At 28.4% G+C, this 20033-nt stretch overlaps 1 protein-coding gene across 1 annotated transcript in view; it reads left to right on the top strand.

Moving 5' to 3' along the window:
• LOC127276993 (apoptosis-stimulating of p53 protein 2) overlaps positions 1–20033 on the top strand; it is a 169259-nt gene that overhangs the window by 32323 nt on the left and 116903 nt on the right. Inside the window, exon 3 of the mRNA XM_051297768.1 lies at positions 17636–17776. Within this exon, the coding sequence (XP_051153725.1) occupies positions 17636–17776 (141 nt within the window). The remainder of the gene's footprint in view (positions 1–17635; positions 17777–20033) is intronic.

Raw genomic sequence — 20033 nt, 5'->3', positions numbered from 1 at the left:
TTGTTTGTTTATTACAATTCAAAACCTATTAGCATTAATTACTTTTTAACTACACTCTGTAATACAAAAATTTTCCTATTAAATTTAAAAATTGTATTAATTGTACTACCAGAAAGTAGTTGAATGACCCAAGAATCTATTTGGTAGAATGAGATTTTGTAGTTGTTTCAGACTTTGTAGGTGATTTAATTAATTTTGAAGTAAAATGTCAAGAAGAAAGAAATTATTTTTATTAATTTTATTAAAAAGAATAAAATTAATTACACACAGAGTTAAAATAAGTAAAAAAGTAGTTATTTTAAAAGTGGATGTTCATATAATCGACTTGTTTTGAAAAATTTATTAGAAACAACTCATAGTCTTTATTAAAATGCGTTAAATTAAATTATAGAAATAGGTAAGGTTTAAAGGTATTAGAATAAATTTTTTATCGGGCACTGAAGAATGACGGCACTGTAGCTGTTCAAACTTAGTTCCTTAATATTGCGCCGTGGATTGGCCAGGTCTTTGTAATTAACGAAAATCGACAAAACAAATTATTTACTAAAATAAGATATTCCGCTCTGAGCTAATTTCAATTGAGTAAAAGAAAAAATTAATTGAAGTGCGATTCCAGGTGAGATTTTGACTTTTTCGAAGTAGGTTAACCGATTGCAATGAAACTTTGTTATATATAGTAAGACTAATCTTTAACGTAAATTTCAGCTTAAAATATTTGTTAGTTTACGAGATTTGCAATAATAACAAAAAATGCGAGTTTAACTTATTTAATTTTAATAATTTACGAGTATAAACAATTGCGATTTCTGCTAGTTGACGTGCAGACGACATTGCGCACGCAGCATTCTCCTATAACTAGCTGACGTGATTCGTGGACTAAATTGGCTACGTGAGAATGCTGCGTGCGCAATGTCGTTAATGTTCCTTTGGAACATTAAAGAAAACACAGGTAAGATCATTTTAGCGTTTGAGTGATTGAATTTTAGATTGTCGCGTGAAATTTATTCAATTATTATTTAATAATTTTTTTAGTTGTAAAATTATAAAAAATTGTTCTGAAAGAGATTTATTCCTCTCATTTTCCTTGACATTTTAAAAAAAGTAGACCTCAATCCGATTATTAGAACGGAAGATATAGCACTTTAAAATTTTTTGTTATTATTGCAAATCTCGTAAACTAACAAATATTTTAAGCTGCAATTTACGTTCAAGATTAGTCTTACTATATATAACAAAATTCCAAAGTTTCATTGCAATCGGTTAACCTACTTCCGAAAAAGTCAAAATCTCACCTGGAATCGCACTGAAAATTTAAAAACACTAAAAAAAAGAACATTAAAGTAAATGCATTTTTTAAAGCAACAAATTTATTATATGAGGTTTCGCTCTCATGTTTTTATTCATAAAAATTTTTTTGTACAATTTATATAAGTGAAATTTTTGGTTTTTATAAATTAAATTTCATTTTCTTAAAGTACTTTGACTTTAAGGATAACATTCTCATCACGGCACTCGCGTTTCACGCTCGAAAATTAGAAACATACAATAGGAAAAGGAGGCATGCATTAACCCATTAACGAAATTTTTACAGGTAATTTGAGGCTCTATCAAATAGTGTACTAAAAGAACCGAAAATTTTTAAATAAACAATTTACAAGCATTAAAAAAAAGATTTTTTTAGAATTTTTGTTCAATTTTTATAATTTTTCAAATCTTATCCCTTCAGAATACCTTTAAATGCTAAAAATATGGTGTCAAAAATGTACCAATACGCCATTTTGAATTTTTAAAAACTGACTTCAGAATCGTAATGAGCGACCTAAAAACCAAGGAGTAGAAAGATTTATTTAAATTTGTTAAAAAGATTGTTGAAAAATGAATTTTCTCTTAAAAAATAGCAATGTTTATACTTAGTTAATTCATAATTCTTTATAATTTCGCCTGCTACACTTATTATTTTTGTTTCACTTCACAATGCTTTCGTTATAGTGGAAAAAATGTTTTAGGAATACTGCTTCAAAAACTTTAAATCTAGAGATGAAAGTTGCTAAAAGAAAAGGTGGCAAAATAGGTTAAAACTGAGACGCAAAAAATTAATGAGTAAAATAACACATCGAAAATAATTTAAAATTTTTGTTACCTTAATCGTTATAGAATATAACTTTTTTAACTTTTTTGTTTAAATCTGTATAGAAAAGTGTTAAAGAAAAAAAAGTTTACAAATCTACAAATAAATAAATTTTAACTAATTCAAAAGTAAATAATCGAAAAAATACGAAATTGTGGTATAAACAGCGCAATATAAAGTATTTCAAAATAGAGGATTTTTTGAAAACAATTGAAATGTTTGCAAATAGAAAACAATAGTTGGACTTATAACAAAAAAAAATCGGAAATTTATGAGTAAGTCACTGTTATTTGTGTTAATTTAAGGTGGTTTAAACAAAAATAATACATAGATGAACATAGTTTTTCAAAATAAAGTAATTTTTAAAACCTATTTTTTCGGCATCAGAAAGGCTTGAAAAGTGGAGATTTACATGAATTAGATGTTGGTCAAAATCGGGCAAATGTAATACTTTCTCATTATGATGAGAATGTAAAAATAAATTTTTAATTAAAAATTTAAAAAAAAATAGAAAATGGCGGACTCAATATGGCTACCCAATATGACGGAAAAATTTGAAATTGATATGCTTCGTTCAAAATTCGGTGCTAGTGAATTTGTAGGGTCGGTAAATCAAAATTTGAGGATCGATTTAACAAATTCAAAATTTGGATTCATAGACACCAAAAATCTCCGTGTACCGAATTTTAAACTAATCGAATCAATGTTAAATTATTCCGTTATGATAAGCCAGCCATTTTGAAATTTTCAAATCTAACCTCAAATTCGAATTCAGGGACCTCGAAAACAACAGTGTACTTATTGATACTTAAATAGAAAAAGATTTACTATTTTCTTCAAATGTGTACAAATACGTCCAAAATCACAAAAACGGAACGCGAACGTCTTTTTATTGGGATATATATGAGCCATGGACTGTCAAGGGGTTAGATAAAAAAAAGGGCTAAAAATAAAAGAAGTTCACTAAATTCAAAAGTTAGCCATCAAAAACTTACGATATTCTAGTAAAAACAGTGCAACATGAACTAATCAGAAACATTATGAAAAAAATTGCAATTTTTGGAAATGGATAGCAATGGTTCACTTATAAGAAAAAAAAAAAAAAAAAAAAAAAAAATTCGGTATTTTATGTGTAAGTTACTTTAATTTATGTTAATTGAAGGTGGTTTAAAGAGAAATAATACATATTTGAACACATTTATCAAAATAAAGTGATTTTGCTCTGCATTTTACCCATTTTTCATCCGTTTTTGTCATTTTTTGTCTTTTTTTAAAAAAGTGGTATAACTTTTTTGTTTTAATCGCTATTAAAAATTGTCAAAGGAAAAAAGTGTTTATTTTTAGTCGTAATTTTCGAAAAAAAATTGAAAAAATTTTTTTTTTGAAAAATGTGAATTTTTGAAATTTTTAAAAACTCAAAATTTGAATAATTTTGTTGATTTTTGACGAAATCATCTGGCCAACGAACTCAGGCGAGATTTTGGTACACTTAAAGTGTATACCAAATTTGAAGTCGATTCATTAAAATTTGTTCGAGTTATCGTCGGACAAAATTTGTCTACAGACATACATACATACATACATACATACATACATACATACATACAGACAAACATTTTTTTAAGACCCATTTTTTCGGCATCAGAAAGTCTCAAAACGTCGAGATTCACTGGAATTAGAAAGGGCTCAAAATCGCCCAAATGTAATACCTTCTCATTATGATGAGAATGTAAAATTATTTGTGGACAAAATAATATTAGGATACGAAAATTATTTGTAGCCCAAAAAAATATCACGATGAGAAAATAATTCTTTTGTCAAATTTTCTCTGTAAAATATTAATTAACTAAATAACGTAATAAGGAGTAATAATAATAATATTTTTTTTTAAATTATCGTAGTAAAAAAAGTTAATTAATTAATTATTTCGGTATTTAGTTAAATAATTTTTTTAAAGAGAAAATTTAACAAAAAAATTATTTTCTCATAGTGATATTTTTTTAGACTAAAAATAATTTTCGTATCCTAATATTTTTTTAACCAAAAATAACACAGGCACACAAAAAATAAAAAGCTGTTTGGCCGAGACACTACACTAGTCTATTTCCATGTATTTTTTCACGCTGAATCCGAATCCGAAGTCAGAATTATCAGATTGGCTTTTATTTTTGAGATAAACTCAAAAAACTGCTCAGAAAGAAAAATAAAATAAAAAAATTAAAAAATTTTTGAATGTCACTGCGATAGTGTAATTCCATGTATTTTTTGTCGCTGAATCCGAATCAAAAGTCATAATTGTTAGATTCGCTCAAATTTTTGAGACAATTTCAAAAGAACGCAAGTAAAAAAAACTCAAAATACTCAAAATCAGTTTTTTGGAATTATCTTCAAAATTTGAGACTATCTGTCAATCCTGACTTCGAATTCGAATTCAGCGTGAAAAAATACATGAAAATGCACTATCGTAGTGTTTCGGAAAAAAAATTATCTGTGCCCCTAATTCAGAATTTTTATCAGTTTTTGGCGATTTTAGCTCAAAGAAATTTTTTTTTGCCGAAACACTACGATAGTGCATTTTCATGTATTTTTTCACGCTGAATTCGAATTCGAAGTCAGAATTGCCAGATTGGCTCAAGTTTTGAAGATAATTCCAAAAAACTGATTTTGAGTATTTTGAGTTTTTTGTTACTTGCGTTTTTTTGCAATTGTCTCAAAAATTTAAGCGAATCTAACAATTCTGACTTTGGATTCGGATTCAGCGACAAAAAATACATGGAATTACACTATCGCAGTTACATTCAAAAATTTTTTAATTTTATTTTTCTTTCTGAGCAGTTTTTTGAGTTTATCTCAAAAATAAAAGCCAATCTGATAATTCTGACTTCGGATTCGGATTCAGCGTGAAAAAATACATGGAAATAGACTAGTGTAGTGTCTCGGCCAAACCACATTTTACTTTTTGTGTGCCTGTGTAATTTTTTGTCAAATTTTCGTTGAAAAAATTAATTAACTGATTATTAAATATAACATTATTATTACCTAATAATTATTTAGTATATTAAATATGTATTAAATTAAATATTATTTGAATCTAATTATATGTTTGAAAGTAAAAAAGAAAATATCTAATTACACTACCGTCCGAAATTGTGCGAACTCTGCTTTTTCAACAACTATAAAACTGTTCAAATCTTCAAAAATATTAAAACTAAAATTTTTTCCTCTTTACTTTATTAAAGTTAATAAAATTCTGAAAGAAACGACACCTTGACAAAGAGAATATGTTAATTTTTCAATTAGATATCTAAGAAAAACCCAATTTTCAATGTTTCTACTATTTTTTTTATTTCTCTGGCAAAAATTAATATTTTTAAACGTTCTTAGGCTCATTGAAATCGTATTTTGTTATGCAATTCAAATTATATAAAACAATTCATGTACACATTCTTCCCTAGCGTATGCAAACCGTGAAAGTTGGCTCATAAAATGTCAAAAAATTGTGATTAATATTTATATGACAAAAAATGATCAGTAAAATGTATAAATCTTAAATTTACTTACATAAATCAGAGAAGTTTAGAATGATATATTTACTTGATTTTTAAACATTATATTTTATTGTAGAATTAAATTTAAATTTTTTGACATTTTATGAGCCAACTTTCACGGTTTGCATACGCTAGGGAAGAATGTGTTCATGAATTGTTTTATATAATTTGAATTGCATAACAAAATACGATTTCAATGAGCCTAAGAACGTTTAAAAATATTAATTTTTGCCAGAGAAATAAAAAAAATAGTAAAAACATTGAAAATTGGGTTTTTCTTAGATATCTAATTGAAAAATTAACATATTCTCTTTGTCAAGGTGTCATTTCTTTCAGAATTTTATTAACTTTAATAAAATAAAGAGGACAAAATTTTAGTTTTAATATTTTTGAAGATTTGAACAGTTTTATAGTTGTTGAAAAAGCAGAGTTCGCACAATTTCGGACGGTAGTGTAATTCAAATTTTTCAAATGGGAGGGCGGACATCACGCTTTCGTGCAAGTGAGGTGTCAGTAGATTTGTATATTAGATGTGAACTAATATTTTTTTCGTTGAAATATTTTTCTGCCCCATTTCTCTCCTTTTTTAGGATGTGAGTCAAACTTTTTTTGAAAGAAATGGTTTCACTATATACTGTAATGACTATTTTTTTATTTTAATAGAATTATTAAAAATAAAATAATAATAATTATTAAAAAAATAATAAAAATAAAATATTTTTTTTAAATAATTAATTTTTTTAATTATTGAAATTTTCAATATTGGCTTATTATTCTGCCGTCCTGATGACGAAAGTCGGTATTCGCATTCAGAGTGATTTTGAAATATTTAAAGAAACGCGTTTTTAAAGAGCAGCACTAATATTTGAAACATAATAAAATAATTACAATCGATATTAACTAATTTGGGTATGCTCTATTCAATAGTGCTAAAATTTTTTAGAAATTTTTATTTTTTATAATAAAAAAGTCGATTACTGCCAAAAATTGATTTGGAAATCATGGAAATACTGCTCAAGAGTCGGTATGTGCTATTACTGCCGGCGTGACGTCACTGTTTTAGAGTCGGTCCTTGCAGCCTGTTACGTACCCAGGTGGAAAAGTTCCGGGTAGTTATTACCGGTAATTTTTCCGGGAATTACATCAAATTTTGGTTGCGATTCCCGGAAAAATTACCGGTATTCGCTACCGGTAGTGACTTTACAGGTAGCGGTACCGGTAGTTACTACCGGGAACTTTTCCACCTGGGATATTTTACCTTGTGACTATATCCAAAAACTATTAGGCTTTTCTATTTTCCATTATTTTTGTTTATTATTATTTAATAATACAGAATTGTAAAAAATAATAATTGTTACAAATAAATTAATTAAAATTAATATTTTTATTTATATATTTAATTATTTTAGATTAATGATAATTATTTACTTAATTAAATTATATTACTTAAATTATTATATATAACTATTATGTAGAAATGCAAGTACCGACTTTTTGCAAGGAAAGTTGGTCTTTCTCCGACTGAAATCCTTGAGGCAAGAGTCGTTATTCGCGATACTGCCCATCGGCATTAGGATGTCGAATCAAATCAGACCACATTTCCTGGCAGTATTTGCCAATGCGGACTGTGCTTCAAGGAAAGTACGTAAATACGTCATCATTTTGAAGCAGTAAGAGCAAATACCGACTATTTTGTCTGCCAGTACCGACTCTGTGAGAACGATTTCGCGAAAGTAGGGTAATTAATGGTTAATTATCTCCAAAATTAATTAATATTGTTAACTAAGATTACTACAGCTAGATTCCTTTTTTCATAACGAATCCAGTGATATAAAAAACTCATTTTTGATAAAAACATCGATTACTGACTTTCGTCATCAGGACGGCAGTATTGGTTGCCAATGATTGTTGACAATCCTTGGCCGATTTTTGGCAGCCAATAAAAAATCAGGCCTTTGAAAATCAAATTTGTTTTCTTGGCAGCCATATATTGGCCTAAAGCTTGGCTGTCAGTCATTGGCAGTAGCGTGATCATTCCAAGCTATAACCAATGGTGGTTGCCATTAGTTTTGTCAAGAAAAAACGATTGGGCTCCAAGAATGGCCCATTATTGAACCAATCGTAAGTATTGGCAACTTCCCATTGGGTAATAATATTATTTTTGGTCAATTGGTTACTCAACTAAAGGCCAACTATACTTATTTATTTAACAAGTAAAGTACAAAAAATTGAAGATAATCAATCCTTCCAAAGCTTCACTCAGTTTTTGGAAGACAATATACTAATCGTGCTATTACTTTGAGTAGCGACTAATTAATCTGACCACACCTGCTTATGCTTTGGTTTTAATGGACTGTGCAATAGTCCCCACTCTTTACGATACACACACACATACTTCATACTGTCGACCATTGTTTATAAAAAAAATTGTTTTTTTTCAAATTGGTCCTAACTTTTCAAACAAATTTTTTTTAATTTTCTCTCCGTCATGTAAAGCGTATTTGTGTATTTGAAGGATAAAAATTTTATTTTGCTTCCTCATGAGGAAGCTTTGCATTCGTGCCAATTTAAATTTTTTAAAAGAAGGTTATATGGACTCATTCTCATCTAGAATTAATATATTTGAAGTTCTGAGCAAATGTCCAGATGTATGTATGTGTGTATGTATATGAGGCAAAATTCCTGAAATGTCCGAACAAAAACTTAAAAGTTCTCGAATTTAATCCATATTTTTCTAAAATGTTATCATTGTTGGTGAAAACCAATTATTATTGAATTCGATAAAATAGTTTTTGAATTACAACGTTTTTAATTTTTGACATTTAAAAAAAAAAATTTTCTATGTACAATATTTATAAGAAGAATGCATAAAAGTTAACATATATATGTTACAGGAAAATCCCGAAGACCAGGCAAAACCCGAATTTCACTTTTGGACGGGAACGAAAGGTGTTCACAAAGAATAGACACAGTTTATTAAGAAAACAAAACTAATTATAAAAATGTGAACTGTGTATACGAGCCGATGCTCAATGTTCTCTGATGTTTCGGAATCAGTTTATCAAATTTTCATAAACTCTCAGCTAGAACTTAAGTACGTGCACCAAAGATTTCGTAACACTTATATGCATAAAAATTCGACGACAGTCAACTAAACGCTTGTAAACTCACAAAAAATTTAGAAAAATTATAAAAAATTTTACATTCAGGGGTATTTTTTTGGTATTTTTTACTTAATTTGTACATCACTTGAAACACAATTATTAATATCTTATATACGCACTATACACAATTTTATCGACATTAAAATTTGGAATTCGCTTCCGCGGGATTCGAACCTACCTAACCAAGATATATAACGCATTTTGTCTTAGCAACTAACCGCCGCGGCTATCGAGAGCCACGCGAACGAAGAAGTTAATTTCACTGATCAACACTGACCAAGCTACGAACTGCGCATGTTCGGAATTTTAGAAAAAGTCTACGATTCTTTCGTTGACTGCTGTCTTAACTACGCTCTTTTATGTTTCAAACTTTCGAACCTCAATTATTACAATTTTGTAAAACTTTCTATAGAAATTCGACAATCTTTAAACAATATTATTAAAAACTGTTTAATATAGATTAAGAAACTGATCTTTCTATACAGTTTGTAAATAATTTCTTGACTCTGTTTCACTTTTTCGGTAAAGTTTATGCTTCATTACTAAAAAGTGTATGAAACGTTTAAAAATTTGTGCCCCGTCCAAAAGTGAAATACTACACGGAAAGAAAAGGTATCGTCCCAACCATAAAAATATTGTTGGTCATAATATTGTTGAGGCATCCATACATATAGCTGAAGCAGCTTTCAGTATGGATACATTGACAAAAAAGAATGGTTGTGGCAACCATATAATATTTGTACCTATGATATGGATATATCAACCATAGCTTTAGTTGAGGTAACAATATTGGTTTGGATTTTAACAATTTTGTTATCCTATCCATTTTTGAATTGCTAAGGCCCCTATAGACGCCTGCGCACCTTGTCTGCGCGGTGATGCAATATATTACGTCTATATTACTCGCATTAATTCCAAGCGTCGCGAAACGTGTATATGTCCGCAGTCCTAAACATTTTCTATAATCATTTAAGAATTATATTGATCCCGGTTAATGTGTTTTTTAAGTTAAAAAATGGAAGCTGAGTGCATTGATTTCCTTAAAAAAAATAGGCTTCGAAGTTGACTGCGTCCTTTTAAACAATTTACATTCAACTTTCCCAGCCATAATTTGTAAATGGGGAAATTCTTCAATGTTTGCGACACTTAGACATGCACTATAATTATAATACTATAATAAAAGGTGCGATACGATTGTTTATTTTGTTAACGAATTTGTATTTGGCGATTATTTCAAAAAAATAAATACGTTTTTATGGGACTCAATGTTTTAAATTAATCAAAAATAACCTTATTGATAATATTAAACAAATAAAATAAACATAAATTGTAATCATATAAAATGGTTGCTTCAACAATATTAATATGGTACACTAAATAATGGTCGAAGTATCAATTAAAAATGGTTGTCACATCCATATTAGCATTTGTATGTTTTCCAAATATATGGTTCCCACAGCCATATATTCTAGTTGTGCTAACAATTTAAAGCTAGCTATTTAATATGGCTGGAGCAACCGGAGGTATGGTTGGGACGTATTTTTCAATATAATATGGTTGAGACAACCAAAGGTATGGCTGTAGCAACCATTGATTTTTTTCCGTGTAGTTTACGAAAGTTTTGCTGACTTATTTTTTCCGTGTATAGGCATTATCCGAATTTTCTGGCGTTTCATAGGAACTTTCGAATTTCCTAGGCAATTCGCAAATTTCCTAGGCATTTCGCGAATTGGCAAATTGGGAAAAATGAAAAAAAATTCAAATGTTCAATGCAATTGTGTATTTTGTCAGAAATTCTGGTTGACGACGAAATATCGTCCTGTCTCCGGCTATTTCCAAAATGTTGTATCTTTTAATTCGTCGGTACTGACGACTAGTTTTCGGTCCATCTGTTTTCATGTCTTGCAAGTCTTTTAAAATGTCGTCATACTCGTCTTGCGTTAATGTTTTATAATTTTTTTTTATTGCTCACCGCACTATAAAAATCTGCCTGCCACTTAATACAATTCTCACTTGCCATTTTTAAAAGTATACGTTCAACGGAAAGTCGAAAGAGACACTGAACACGAGTGCTCAATAATACAAACGGTAAGATAATTGTCATTTATTGTTTGTTTACTTTATTCAATTAAACGTTACTGACACAAAAATAATAATAAAAGGAAATACATTCAAATTTTCTGACCAAATATTTCTACAATATTTTATACATTTCGTTTAGATATTAGATATTTTTTAATATTTTATAAACAAATTAAAATAAGGTTTCATTATTTTAGAACAATTTATTATCAAGTTAATTTTCCGAAAAAGTTAAAAAGTTTCAAATTTTCACTAAACATTATCATCAGTTCAAAAACAAGCTTATGGGGATTATTAGGTCAACATATTGCTGAACACCATTAAATTTTAAATAAACAGTTTCTTATTATGAAATTTTCAAATTGCCGAAATAGGCTTTGTCAATTCGAGAATGTACTAATCATTTCAAGAAATGCCTAGGTAATTCCAGAAACGCCTATCATTTACAGGCATTATCCGATTTTCCTGGCAATTTATAGGAATTTTTGAATTTCCTAGGCAATTCGGGTTTTGCCTGTAACATATATATAATGACTAATTTCCTACAAAACATGTAATTTTCGGAATGTGATCTTTTAAAGTTTTTGAGATATCAATTAATTAATTAATTAATTAATGTTTATAACAAATGAAATATTTTACAAACAAATAAAGTTACCGTAGTTCTGAAGTTAGCAATTGAAAGTTACCGTAATTCCGTAAACAACGAGCCCTATATGAAGTATTTTAGATAAGATTGTTAATAAACAATTAGTTAACATTGCAATTGTTTATTAACAATCTACTTATCCAAAATACTACATATAGAGCTCGTTGGATGCGGATATATCTTAATTTTCAATTGGTAAGTTCAGAATTACCATAACTTCATTTGTTTGTAAAATATTTTATTTTTTAATAACAACAAGCATCCAAAAGCCCTATATGAAGTATTTCGGTTCAATTTTAGTTAAATAACAATAAAAAATGAAATATCTTACAAACAAATAAAGTTAACATAAATCTAAACTTTTCAATTGAAATTTAAGGTAATTCCGCACCCAACGATCCCTATATGAAGTATTTTGGATAAGTAGATTGTTAATAAACAAATGCAATGTTAACTAATTGTTTATTAACAATCTACTTATCCAAAATACTCCTATAGGGCTCATGTTTTGTTCGGACATTTCAGGAATTTTGCCTCATATGTGTGTGTGTCACAAAATATTGTGTACAAATTATCTCATAAGTAAACCTACCCAAGTGTGACGCACCGAATTGGATGAAACTTGTCACACTTATAGGACACGGAAAAATAAGAGATACGTATTTTTTATATCGACAATGACGAAGGTTTATGGGATGAAACCCTCCCCGCAGGTCCAAAAAACACCTAAAAATTCAAAATGTCGGATCCAATATGGCGGATTGAATTTTTAAAAACTTGTTAAATTTTTATAGAAAAGGTATCTGGGGGGACGTTTCACCTCCTAAACCTACATACATTGTACTTTTTTCCACTGAATTCGAATTCGAAGTCAGAATTGAGAGATAAGCTTAAATTTAGGAGATAATGCCAAAAAACTGATTTTGAGTTTTTTTGAATTTTTGTTTATTGAGTTTTTTGAAATTATCTCAAAACATTTCAGCAAATCTAACAATTCTAACTTTGGATTCGGAATCAGTGGCTAAAAATACATGGAATTACACTATCGCAGTGTCATACAAAAATTTTTTCACTTTTTGATTTTTTTTCTTTTTTAAGCAGTTTTTTAAGTTTATCTCAAAAATAAGAACCAAATTTAAATTCTGACCCCGGATTCGGATTCAGTGACCCAAAATACGTAAGAATGACTAGTCTATTTTGCCGGACAAAATTTTTTTTGTGGGGGTTTGTTAATTAAGTGAAAAAATGAAAATAATAGATAAAATATGTTTTCAAAGTTGGTCTGTGAAAGTAAATAAGTTTAAACAGCACACAAAAATGACACAAAAATTAGATCTATAAGGTGCTAAATATCTTGCGGTTACTTTAACCTAGCGCATTAACATTTATGTAAAACTGTGAAAAATAGCCGGTTATCTATATATATTTCGGTGGTGGGGATAAATCACTCTATTTTCTTAATTTTTAGTTTTTTATTTATATAGTTTATTTTTATTTAGATATTTATTTTTATCTAGCTTTTTATTTTCTTCTAATTTCTAGAAAATTTTAAAATTTTTAATTAATATTTATTTAGGCATATTTGAAATTTAAAGAACTGATTTAATACCAATTTTTCAGTTTTTCATAAATTTAAATGGGTTAAAGTAACCGCAAGATATTCAGCACTTTATAGATCCAATTTTTGTGTGCTATTTAAAATTACTTAAAACCATATACAGGTTTTGAACACATTAGTCAGCAAAAAAGTAACAAAAAGTTGTCTAAATAGTGAAAAAGTAGCTTTTAGTTGCTTGAGGTTGAAAAAAGTAGCAAAAAAAAAAATAGCAAATAGTAGCTTTTAGTTGAAGAGTGCGAAGCCTGTCACCTATATAAAAGAAAAGTTACGAATTCTAGTTTTTTTAATTAAAAATTTTTTAATCGCTTGTATCTAGAAATGAGGTTCTATAAACACATTCACATAAATAAAAATCATTAAAATAATTAAAAACTTATTTCTGACCCTTAAAAAACAATTTGTTAGAAAAATTTCAAAACCACCCCTCGAAAGGGGTGAAACTTCTCTAAATGAACAGCTACGATTTTTATCGGAATCCTCGTCAATCCTCACAGCCACGTTTCCGTGATACGTTCTATTGGATTGCATAATTATTTTTCTTTTTGCACTCCTTCCGCCTATGTCCTATTTCACCACAGTTGTAGTATCGAAATACAAACTTTTTTGGTCTGCCTTTATTATCATTTCCAGACGGACCACTTGTATTTGGATGTGCTGAAAAAAGTAGTCGTTTGTTCTGATGACGTATGTTTTCTCGTTTCTATGTTATGAAGTTCCGCCTATTCGTCCAACAGTTTATTTTTGTTTTAACAAAGGCCGCTGTCAATACGTCCCCAGAAAGTGTATCCGCTATTTGTTGTACGATCTGCGAACGACATTTCCTATCTGCCTTCAAATGCGTCTTGATTTGAGTTTGTTTTAATGCCCTCTTCAGTATTTATAGTTATAAATAAGACAGTTAATTTCTATTAAATTATTGATTCTAAGTGTTAATTTGTTTCTCTTGCACCTATTAGCTATCAGGAAAGAATACAATAATTATCGCGAAAGAAAATGAAGGGTCGCTCTACGATAGTGTTGCATGTCAATCCAATAATTGCTCGATATCGACTGCATATGCTTGAATATTGATACATTTTATCAAGCCAAGAAGCGTGATTTTCTTTTGTTTATGATTGACTTTGATCGTTCGAATGTTATTTCGAAATCTCGATCAAACGTATATATTTTTTATTATAATAATAAAATACCTGTTTTTCATCGATTTTTTAAAATAAAAAAGGAAGTTAATTGTGAAAAGTAAAATGTCAGAAGATACGAACAAAACTGAAAGCAGGAAAAGAATACATGATCAGATAGATTTAGATGATGAGTAAGCAAAAGGAGCTTCTCAAAAGTATTTTATAAAAATGTTTCAATTTGAATGTCAAATTTTACATACTTTTTTCCTAATTTAATATTTTTATTAGTTTACAAATTTTAGTTTTATCAAATATTTAACTAATTTTATTGACAATTATAAAATTATTAAAATTATTAAAATGAAAAATCTTTGACCATCAGAAAACACAAGAACAGATTGGAAAATGATTCTGTAAAATATCTTATGTGCTTGAATTCGTGGATGAGTTGTTCTCTAATGTATTATGTTAAATATTACTTCGTTGAATAAAGAAAAAATAATAAATTATTTAATTTATATGATTTTGTATTTATTTTAATGAGAAAAGAATATTTTAAAAATTATATATAATTTTTAAAAAATTACAATATTTAAATTATACTAATAGTGATTGTTTTTAAGAGAAATTTTAGACATTAGAAATTTCAATTGCTTAAAAAATTTAAATAGGTTAGATAATAATAATAGTAATCACTCGAAATATTTTTAATTTCTTCAATAAAAACTATATATTTAATTACGATAGATAGAAAAAATATCATTTACAATAACATAGGTTATTAACCGTTCTGTATAATGTTAAATATTTATTTATATAGAAATACTACAGTTCTGTATAATTTTTAAATAAATAATGAGCGTATACTATGTGCTTGACGCATCAAAAATGCACTTTAAATATGAAATGTAGGCACAAAATATTTATTATATACATAATATTTATGTATACTGTTTATTTTTGATGGGGTTACATTCTTCTGATGTCAATTTATTATTTTAATTGAATAAACAATTTCATAAACTATATTTTATTAAAGAATTTTATAAAAAATTTATAGTTTATATATAATAAATTCATTGAAATCTTCACTGCATTTCTGTATATATACATAGGTTAAGTTAAAACGGAATCAAGCAAATCTCGATCGATTTACTTAACGGGAAGCTTGTCTCTATGACACGAACCAATCAATATATTGAATAAAATTAAACAATCACCTTTCTTGAGATCGTTAATTTCTCGATTGTTTTGGTTGACATGCAACACTACTCTACGATGTTAGAAATTGCACCGGAACTTTGACAAGCTTTATGGAAAAAGCTCTTGTTTATATACTAGTCGATTGTGCTAATTAGTGAGAGGAATGTCACATTATTGAGGAGGGGGGTGATCTATAAATTGGATCGCTTTCCTTATATGGTAATGATCTACATCGCATATGACAATGAATCTTCTTCTTTCTGAATTCTCTCTCTTATATGCTTACAACGGGCTTTTGAATATCATATTACACTTGGATCTTCACATTCTTCACGCGCATAAACAAACAAGCTTGAACTTGTTTTACATTTTGCTTACATGTACCTTATTTTAGCTCTCCAATCTTTGAACTTTTATGGTGAAAACGAATGTTATATCTCTTTCGAGATCGATTTCGTTTCCACGCTCTATTCTATCAATATATACATAAATAAATACATTAAAATAAGACATATGTAATGACAATTTTAAAGGAAAATTAGGGAAAATTGTTACGGGGATGTACACGGAAAGAAAGTTTATAGCAATATTTGATATTATAGTGTTACTTTTTAGTATATTTGGTTACAATTGCGGAACATTTTGGCATGATAACGATTTTCGATACTATTTTTAAGAATGATTGAGATTAAAATAAGAATATTTAATATAGTTGGAAAGAAAATTTGATATAATATTTACGAAATCTGAAATCTTTTTATTGAAACACAAAAATGTCAAATTTTAATAAGCTCTTTATCAATTTTTCTAACCAAATATTTCAAATTTCGTAATTAGAATTGTATAAAATGATATAATTATTTGAGATTTTGATATATTTGATATGAAAATTGAAAAAGAAATATCAAAGTTAACGAGATTCGACGAAATTTGCCGAAGTTGAACGTTCGGAATTGCCCGATCCTCACCGAGTGGTAACGAAGACTGACGAAGCTCTTTAGACAAGCCCCTTTTTACCATTATCTTGATACAGACCTGAATTTCTTTTATATAATTAATTTCGAAGATTTTACAATAAATCAGTAAAAAAATTGTTCTTCAAAAAATAATAAAATATTTAATTATTTCCCAATAAATAATGATTTTTATTTATATTTTTAAACATGTTTTGATATAATTTCACCTTTCTCATAAGCGGTGAAAAATATGTCTGGTTAGTATATAAGAATGGTCACATCAGTTTTTCACATGAGCGTAAATTTGTATATGAAGCGTTATTCTGCGAATGTTATACGTATTATCGTTAGTATAGGTTAGGAATAAAAATAAGCCAATCGATGTAAACCATGCGGTGTATGTGTGTGTGTGCATTTAAAAGTTCATATCCTCGTCTATCCTCAAGATGAGAAAGAGATAAAACTTTGGCGTAGAATTTATTGGTGTTTCTGTCGTCATCTGTCACGACTGAACCACTTCGAATTTTTAGTATAGTTTTAACAAATTTCGAAATAATCTTTCCAAATTTTCATATAAATTTAGTAAATAACAAAGTGCGCGTCGGTTTAACTTACTTCTGGTTTTTCGTATAAATTTATCAATTTACGAAATAATAATTTCAGTTTCTGGAATATATTTACTACAAAGACTATTGGTAAAAATATACTGATTTTCGTTATCAAACCCAAATGTTCCGCGTTTGAAAAAGAAAATACTAAAATTTCCTATCAGATTTATCAAATATTGCTACTAAATTTCTTTCCGTATAACAGGAAATAACGGAATTTTATACTTTACACTGTCAGCCATTTTTGACCACGCGAATCTATTCAACGTAAGCTACCCGAATCAAAAAAACAATTTTAAACTCGTATTTAAGTGAATATCTAATCAATGGGCCCGTAACTTGATAAAATAACTGGATGGGTCAGAAAACAACTCAAGGTTTCGCGTATAAGGGCGCGGCGATTCATCAAGGACCGAGTCAAGGACTGACCTTCACACACCTTATCTCCTTTACGCTCATTTAATACATAGTTTCCATATCTCAGCAATCACGCTATCCCATAATTTTGTTTACCTATTTGAATAATTAAATTAAATAGTTTATTTTTATTAACAATAGTTACCAGTTGGCGGGGAGGAGGCTGTGCTACTGCTCAGCGAACTTGAAAGCATGGCATCTAGACAGCAGCGAGAAATTGTCCAGCAGAGGCGAATATTAGAACAACGAGAGGCTCAGCTAGCTGTACTCCGAGGAGCACAGGTATATTAACTTTATTTCATTCATATTTGTTTGTTTGGTAAAAGAACAAAAAATTGGTCAATGTGAAGAATCATTCATTCAATTAAAAAAAGCCGTACATTTACCAAGAAAATTGGTAAATATAAGTATATTGGTTTATATAGATAGTAATCTTCCTATAGAGAAAACAGAATTAGAAACGCAGAGTGTTTGTATTGTTGTCATCAGGATTTTGTCTAGATTACACTGAAAAAAATTTATTTGATTCAAATAACACTGGGTTACATAAAAATGGTCAAGTCTTGTTTTTTTAAAATTTTCTGTGTTTATTGAAAGTTTAGGTGTCATTGAACAAGAATATACCCAAAAAAAATTTTTTCATTCTGTCAGTTCCGTAAAAAACGAGATTAAAGTGTCAAAAAATCGCTTTTTTAGCACTTTTTGAAGCGTTGTAAAACGAAAACGCAACAAGATAAAAACCTTCACGAGGGCTTGAATGAAAGCTTAAACCTTCAACTTTGAGTCCCAAAACTGAAAAGTGAATGATAATTGTGCAGAAAATTTATATAACATGAAATGAATATCTCAAATAGTCAAAATAGCTGGGATAGAGAGCACTTGTTAAAAATCGATTTTCATAACCGAATTTATTTGGAACTTGTTACTTGGAAGTTTTTAACGTTTCTATTGACGTTTCGAAAGTTGGATTTAAGAAATTCAAAATGGCGGATTAAAAATGGCGTTCAAAAATTTCAATAATTGAGTGAATTTTATCGCAGTTTTTCCCTCGGGGTTTTTTGAAATATTTGAACGCCATTTTGAATTTTTTAAATCCAACTTTCGAAACATCAATAGAAACGTTGAAAACATCCAAGTAACAAGTTCCAAATAAATTCGGTAATGAAAATCGATTTTTAACAAGTGCTCTCTATCCCAACTATTTTGACTATTTGAAATAGTTATTTCATGTTAAATAAATTTTCTGCGCAATTATCATGCACTTTTCAGTTTTGGGACTCAAAGTTGAAGGTTTAAGCTTTCATTCAAGTCCTCGTGAAGATTTTTATCTTGTTGCGTTTTCGTTTTACAACGCTTCAAAAAGTGCTAAAAAAGCGATTTTTTGACACTTTAATCTCGTTTTTTACGGAACTGACCGAATGAAAAATTTTTTTTTGGGTATATTCTTGTTCAGTGACACCTAAACTTTCAATAAACACAGAAAATTTTAAATAAACAAGACTTGACCATTTTTATGTAACCCAGTGTAATCGGTTACTTGACTATTATCAAATAAATATTTAGGGACAGTTTCACCAATTCTGGTTAAAAATTAATCGGCGATTAAATCCTTAACTGTCCAATTATGAGCGGTTAAATTGCCTTTAATCGCTGATTAACTTTTAACCAGAGTTGGTGAAACTGAACTTTATTTGTGTCCAATAATTATTATTTGAGTCAATTAAATTGTATGTGTTTCAAGTACATAAATTATTGGTTCAAATATAGTTTATTTAATTTAAATAAAAAATATTTAGTTATAGTAAATATTTATTTGATAATAGTGTCAAGCAGCCGATAATTTGAATCAAATAAATTTTTTTCAGTGGGCTTTCGACAGTTAAACTGTGATCATATTAAATAATTGGTTGCTTCAGAATTCCGATAACTTTATTTATTTGTAAAATATTTGGTTTTTTCTTAACATTAATTAATTAATTAATTAATTAATTAATTAATATCTCGAAAAACAAAAAAAGAACATTTCCATATTTTTTGTGTAGAAAGTATACATTTTAAACTCTATACAAATATTGAAAAAAATGACTGATTTTGAAAAGAAGTCAAACAAATTTTTGATTTTTAAAAAAAGGTCGTTGTAACGTTTGATTTTAATATATTTTTGAAAATGTTAATAAATTTAAAATTTAAAAATATATATTTTTTAAGAACGACAAATATAAAATCAATTGCTAAAAAAAAGAAATTGTCGCTACGCGAATATTAAAAGAAAAATTATAGGAAAGGCCGAAGTCAGTTCCTGAGTGACAAAATAAAACTGTGTAAAATAGATAAAACTTATTAAAATAAATATAATAATTGTTAAAATCAGGGATTGTCACGGAACAATCGTATCGTACCTGGTTTGGTCCTAGGTACTATACGATTATCAACTTCACAATCGTATCGTGTCCGGATACGATACTAATAGCAACATGAGAATCGTATTGTATTAGGGCACGATACGAAAAATTACTTGAGAATCGTATCGTATCCCGGC

Source organism: Leptopilina boulardi, unplaced genomic scaffold, assembly GCF_019393585.1.
Source record: "Leptopilina boulardi isolate dan_hultmark-lab unplaced genomic scaffold, ZJU_Lbou_2.1 LbouV2_162, whole genome shotgun sequence".
Lineage (NCBI taxonomy): Eukaryota > Metazoa > Arthropoda > Insecta > Hymenoptera > Figitidae > Leptopilina > Leptopilina boulardi.
Note: the sequence above shows the minus strand (reverse complement) of the source record. Positions and strands in the feature narration are given on the sequence as shown.